Consider the following 6,505-nt stretch of genomic DNA (forward strand, 5'->3'; position numbering starts at 1 on the left):
TCTGGTAACAGACTTAGAAACTTGTCCTAATTGGGCAGAGTGGTATAGGCCTATGAGCCCATAATCCTTGCTGAGGCAGAAGGATTTCAAGTTCAAAGCCAGCCTGGGCTACGCAGTGAGCCATGTCAAGAAATAAACAAAACAAAACACTCTTCCTGGTGGGACTTGTTCTTTACCTGATCCTCTACCAACTTCATTCTCCTTTCACTCCTCAGAGTCTCCACCACGGTGGTGTTATGTGGTCAGCCCTGAAGGGTTTGCCAAATGAGGCAAAAGCTTGAGTCTAGACAGGGTGGACACTTCAAGCTCCAGATCAAACTCTCCTCAATTACTGGGAGATGCTTTAAGCTATGAACAGATTCTGAGTGCATACCCAAAGCCAGTACCCACCCTGCCCAGAGACAGATCATATGCCACCAACTGGGAAGAAATCATACATGCTCCTTTTTGCCACCCTCCAACTCAACCAGGGGGTGCTGCTATTTGGTTTTAAAAATAGAACACCCAGGCTGGACTTTTATGGTCTTGTGAGGAATGCTGCTCCTGCTCTCCCACACCTGGTCTCTGCCCCTGCTTGGCTGTGTCCAGCTGCTGGATCAACTCTGTACAAGTTCTCAGAGTCCACTAAGAGAAATGTGGGACCAGGCAGATTTATGGGTTTGGCCTTGGCTGAGGCTGTCCACCATGGCTCCCAGCCACAGCCCAGCTGCTCTCCCACAGCCCATGCAGCTGAGGCTGGGACGTTCTGTCTTCTGTCTCCACCCCAGCTTGCTGAGTCACCCCATCAATCCTCTTTTCCTGGATGACTTAGGGGGTCATCTCTATGGAGGAGCAGGCCTAGTCCTTCCCCACCTGTCTGAGCCTCCACTCAACTCATGAGTACACTGTTGGGACTCTAGTTGTCCTCGGTTGCTGAAATTTGAGAGGATGGCAGTTCCTGCTATGTTTAGACCCTAGGGCCAGCCTGAAACTATAGCTGACCTGGAAAGCCCACCTTAGTGTATGATTTGGCTTCAGTTATTTCTTCAGGGTCAAGGACAAGTGCCACTAAAGCTCTAGGAAACTTTTGGCATCTTGTACCAGGATTTGAGGCAAGCCTGGGATGTCAATGCCTGTGGAGAGAAGTTGGCCCTGGGAGCTGATATTTAGAAATGTACAGATTATACCAAAACCAATAAAGCACCCATCGCTGATATTACAGAGATCATGCTGAAACCCACCTTGTCTTATATTTCTTTGAGGTGAGGTTACTAACATACCAAAGAGAGAGAGAGATTACTGCTTATCACCCAATGAGAGTGATGATGCACCAGCTTTATCTTGGGCCATTCAGGGAGATGAAACTGGGAGTATTGCTGTCCTTTACAGGCAGGGCTGTGAGTGACTGTGAGCATTTCTGTCCTTTACAGGAATGGCTGTGAGTGGCTGCCTCTTCGAGGGAATGCAGAGTGGCCTGTGGGATAAAATGATCTAGCCCTAGATAGTTTGGACTAGGTAAATTTCCCTGGATTGTAAGCCATGTAAGTCTGGGGGCTTCATCTGCAAGGCACTGGTGCAGGAAGGCAGTGAGCAGGAGTCCACTGGAGAGACCATATTAAAGAAATCACACTCCATTCTTTAGCTTCCTCTTTGGCTTTGTGACCTGACTCCAGGCATTTTCATACTTACTGCTACCGAAAGCCCTTCAGGAGCCCTGGTATGCCCGTGAGCACCTGGGGCTACTGCTGCCCTTACCCCAGGCAGTATTACCAGAGAATCTCTGTCTTCTTGCTTTCTTGTCTTAAAGAGCCCTAGGGAGGGGGATGTGATGCCCTAACTTGACCTAGAACCATGCCACACTCTGTTTCTCTTTAACTTCCTGTCACTACCGTAGAAGAGCCAAAGGTAAACTCCATCCTGGGTTTTCTTAGAACTCTCTATCATTGATTTCATTACTGCTTCTTCTTGCCTGCTGGGTTGAGAATCAAGGGGGAAGACAGGTAGAATGGACAGAAAACCCAGGTCCTTAAGTGGAGTCACAGTCTAAGAGAATAGGATGATTGATCATGGTGGTCATTTGTTCCCAAGAGCTGGAGAGACTGGAGAGGCGAGGAGACTGTCTGTGGCTACAGAGACTTGAGACCCCAGCTCTGCATCCCTGTGTCTTTGGCCAACAGTGATGGCTGTGGTAGAATCGAGGCCAGAGCATCCCAAACCTCCTGCATAGAGACGAGATCGCATGGGCCACTTCTGAAAAGACATAAAATGGGAAGATGATTAACACACCTATTGTGGTCCTGTGTAGTGCAGAACCATTAGGACCTTAAGTCTGGCCTTCCCTGGCATCCCCTGCTTGACGTGTCTCCAAATATCACAGCCTTAAATGGTCTCCCAACTGTCTGACAGAAGCATAGGAGGAGCCCAATGCAGGCAGAGAGAAGGCTTTAAGAGGAGCACAACTTGTTTGGCATAAGGGGGTGGGGGGGTAGACAGCTGCACTGGGTGAGGGAGTGTCAGAGGTGGTGAAGGGACAGGATGGGGCTCTTCAGCTCACACCCCGCCAAGAGTTCAAGGTCTTCCCACCAGGAGCAAGGGTGGTCTTAGAAAATGAAAGAAGAGCCAGGTAGTGGTGGTGGCACATGCACACCTTTAATCCCAACACTCAGTAGGCAGAGGCAGCAAATCTCTGTGAGTTTGAGAGCAGCCTGGACTACAGATCTAGTTCCAGGACAGCCAGGGCTACACAGAGAGAAACCCACACAGAGAAACTGTCTCAAAAAGAAAGAGAGAGAGAGAGAGAGAGAGAGAGAGAGAGAGAGAGAGAGAGAGAGAGAGAGAGAGATATGAAACACTGCAAGGATTACTGTGATCAGAGTTCAGAGTTCATCTCCCTCTTTGTCATTCCCCACTTGGGGGCTCAGTTCCCCTCCCCTTCTCTCCATTCCCCTCCTTTAGCCTGCTCTCTCACCAATGTATTTATTGTTTATCTACTATTCACAAGGGCTTCATTTTACATTGACCTACATTTTACAGATAAGGAAACTTGCTCTCTTACCCATGGTCCTGTGCCCAGGGCTACCTTTAGCACTTTAGACCTACCCCATTTAGTCTCAGAGGTTTGCATTTCATCTATATTCTCTAGGGGAAAAAAACTTTTTCAGAAGAACAATATGTAAGAAAAAGAGATGATAAAAGTATCCATCATAAAAATCAGATTGAGGGCTAGAGATGCTGCTGGACTGGTGGGTGCTGACCAGAACGAACAAAGCCCTGGGTCCAATCCCCAGCATAGGGTTAATCAAGTGTGGTGGGCAGGCCTGAATTCCTGAAGGTGGAGGTGGGAGGAACAGAGGGTCAAGGTTGCCATAAGCTTCATATTAGTTTGAAGCCAGCTTTGAATATATAACATCTTGCCTTTGGAAAAAAAAGTTATTCCTTTAGAAGGCAAGGTTGTCCTTGCCCCTTCATGATACAGCTCAGTCCTTTGTGTTTGCTGGGTTTTGTTTGTTTGTTTGTTTTGTTGTTGTCTCTCTGTGTATCCCTGGCTATTCTGTAACTCCCTTTGTAGACCAGGCTGGCCTTGAACTCACAGAGATCTGCCTGCCTCTGCCTCCTGAGTGCCTCCCACCTGGCTTTTTTTTTTTCCCCACGTTAAGAGGAGACTTGCTAAATTGCTAGACAGGCATAGAACTGGCAATCCCTCTGCCTTGGTTTCCTGTGTGGTCTACCACACCTAGCTCACAGCATACTCTTTACACAGGTCCCTGTGAGGGAGGCACTTGCTGAGAGCCAGGGGTCTGCAGTCAGAAGCCCAGGCTCAAACAGCATCCAGCCACTTGCCCTTCCTAACCTCCTGTCTCCTCATGGCTAATCTTTCTTTGGCTCCTGCAGTCAAGAAGTAAGAATGCTCTAAAGTGCTCAGCTCAGCCTCTAGCTTGTCCTTCATACCCAAATACAATGGCTGTTACTGCCAAGTGGTTATTGTTCACGTTCCTTTCATTCACGATTATTGTTAATTATCCTTTTTTCATTCATTTTGTACTCCAAAAGACATGGCTGGCTCCTTGCTTGTTCTATCTTGCACATTCTCAAGCCGAGGTTCAGGAAAACCAGGTAAGAGTTTGGCATGGTGTGTGCTGGAAGCACTCCTACCCAGATTGATTGCCTTCCAATCTGATTGCTTCTGCACTCATGGGCTTAGGCAGTTGCTCTCCCTGAGAGCAGACCTCTGCCATAACTGTAGTCCAGAGAGAAGTAAGGCAGTGGCTACACAATGAGGTGAAGCTCTTCAGAGATAGATAACTCCTGGGTTCTGGGCCTCAGACCAGAAAACTGCTCCTCTCTTCCCCTGGCACTAAGAATCTCAGTATTTTACTCCTCCTGGAGCAAGCACATTCTCACGCAGGGGCTCCCAGTCATCCCTCCATCCCAAGAGCCAGCCTCCATCCTCCTTCTGAGAGAACCAGAAGAAAATGACCCCAATTCCCATTCTCCTCCCCAAGGTTCCTGACCGAGCCCCTAGACCAGTGACCTACCTTAAGAGGGTGCAAGTAACACAGCCCACGAAGGAAGGGAGGCCAGGCAGGGCCAGGCAACTCATGGCCAAGGGTTCGGGTAAGGTGGGCGATGTAGCTTGTGGCCAGCACGAGCACATCCAACTTGGAAAGCTTGGTGTCAGGTGGCACTGCAGGCAGAGCAGCCTGCAGGGCCAGAAAAGCCTGACGAAGCGTCTTCACCCGAGTTCGTTCCCTTGCTGCATTCTCCGGGCTGGCTTCACTCTGCAGAGAGGACTCATGAGTGCATCCAACACAGATTCCCATCTAACCCTGGCTAGACCTGAAATCCCTGTGTAGCCCAGGATGACCTTGAACTCGGGATCCGACAGCTTCCCCCTCCTAAGTGCTGGGATTGTAGGTACATACCACCATACCTGGTTGACCCAGACTTCCAAAGGCCCATTAGTGCCTTGTGCTGGAACTAATGGGCTTCCCTGGGTCTAGGTCATGCCTCATAATACAAATGAAGGAAGGCCTAGGCTGGGACAGATGACTAGAAGGTGGCAACACGGCTCAGAACCACATTTTCTTTCTATTATTCCATTATCACCTGTTCCACTCCCATGGGAGTGTGGATCCTGCTTATCAGGGTACCCTGGGTGCCACAGGAAGCATAGAGCTTCACCCCTGCTTTGTAGGGCTGACCCTTGACCCAATTAGGTCCTGAGATAAAGAGATTGCCATGGTAAAGAGGGAAGGACTCTGCACCAAGGATCAAAACCCACAGTCCTGGGCTACAGATTTAGATAAATTGGTAGAATGCTTGTCTAGCATGTGAGAGGCCCAGGGTTCGATCCCCATCCATCACTGTATAAACTTGTGTGGTAGCACATACTCTTAGCTCTTGAAATGTAGAGGTAGAAGAATCAGAAGTTCCAAGCTCTAGGGTACAGGGAAAGTTTAAGGCCAGCCTGGGCTATGTGAGGCTCTAGTTCAAAAATACATACATACATACATATATATATATATATATGGTATATATATATATATATATACCAAAAAACTCATTCTATGTCCCAGGTTCTCAGCCACTGGCAGTTGCTCAGGGTCATCAGACAATTCACACATCTCCTGTGGCCCAAGTTTCCTCAGCAGAAATCAGTAACACCAACTCTCTGAGCTTTGCTACGATGAAGCTCTGACCTGGCCCACTGCCTCCAGCATGTTACCATGGACTTGCTCTTGAGCAGATCCATCAACACTGATGGAGGCTCTTCCTTCAGAGGTGGCACTTCACTACCCTCCAAACCCTTCCTTCCCCAGCTCCCTCCTCTCTCTGTCCTTACCCTGCCATGAGTTGTTCCCCTAGTTCTGGTCCCTCGGGGGGCAGAGGTGGCTCTGCTCAATCTGTGATTGCTCCAGCTAGTGTCGTCCCACAGGTCCTGCCTTGTCCTGTTGAGGCGGCTCCTCTTCCTGTCAGTGCCTAGAAGCAACCGTGCCTTGGCCTTATTATGACCATGTCCTGCTCCTGGCATTGCTGGTGCGTCTGTGGCCTCCTGTGACATGCCGCTATCGTGAGGTATGGGGCTGTAGGCCCTAGAGCAGGGACACAGTACCGAAGGGAGCCTTGGACTCAAGCTCACCCTGACAGGGTGGCCATCCAGCCAGCGATGTCTGTATCTGAAGGAGCTGGCGCCAACTCTGTCCTACTTCACTCCTTGCTCTGGGAAAACTGCCCACCCAGCACGGCCCCCGCAAAAAGCCTCCTCCTGCCTCCTATCCTGGCTGAGGGGTGGGGGCACTGCATGCTGGGAGTGGCCAAGCCCTAGGTCAAGGCCCATGCTGTAGAGGCAGGAAGATGGGTTAGGAAGAGAGTGCCTTTCCACGTCATGACTGACCCTGACAGAGTAATCCTCTGATGGACCTACTGCCTCAGGTTTGGGGTTCAAGCCCATAGTCTGTAGACATGTATCTTACTACAGCCTTTCTTCCTTCCACCAAAAGCACATTCAAAGGGCACTACTCTCTAC

The 6,505-nt window shown here is 49.6% G+C and overlaps 1 protein-coding gene across 1 annotated transcript; it reads right to left on the reverse strand.

Annotated features, from left to right (window-relative positions):
• Window positions 1–1,293: 1,293 nt before the first annotated feature.
• Window positions 1,294–6,192, reverse strand: Tcf23 (transcription factor 23). The gene is made up of 3 exons (XM_031356125.1): window positions 5,822–6,192; window positions 4,515–4,757; window positions 1,294–2,229 (listed from the first exon to the last, which is right to left on the reverse strand). The coding sequence occupies exons 1-3, from the start codon at window positions 6,038–6,040 to the stop codon at window positions 2,053–2,055; spliced, it is 639 nt and encodes a 212-aa protein (XP_031211985.1). The 5' UTR covers window positions 6,041–6,192; the 3' UTR covers window positions 1,294–2,052.
• Between the last annotated feature and the right edge of the window lie 313 nt (window positions 6,193–6,505).

This window comes from Mastomys coucha, unplaced genomic scaffold (assembly GCF_008632895.1).
Source record: "Mastomys coucha isolate ucsf_1 unplaced genomic scaffold, UCSF_Mcou_1 pScaffold6, whole genome shotgun sequence".
NCBI classification, from domain to species: Eukaryota; Metazoa; Chordata; class Mammalia; order Rodentia; family Muridae; genus Mastomys; species Mastomys coucha.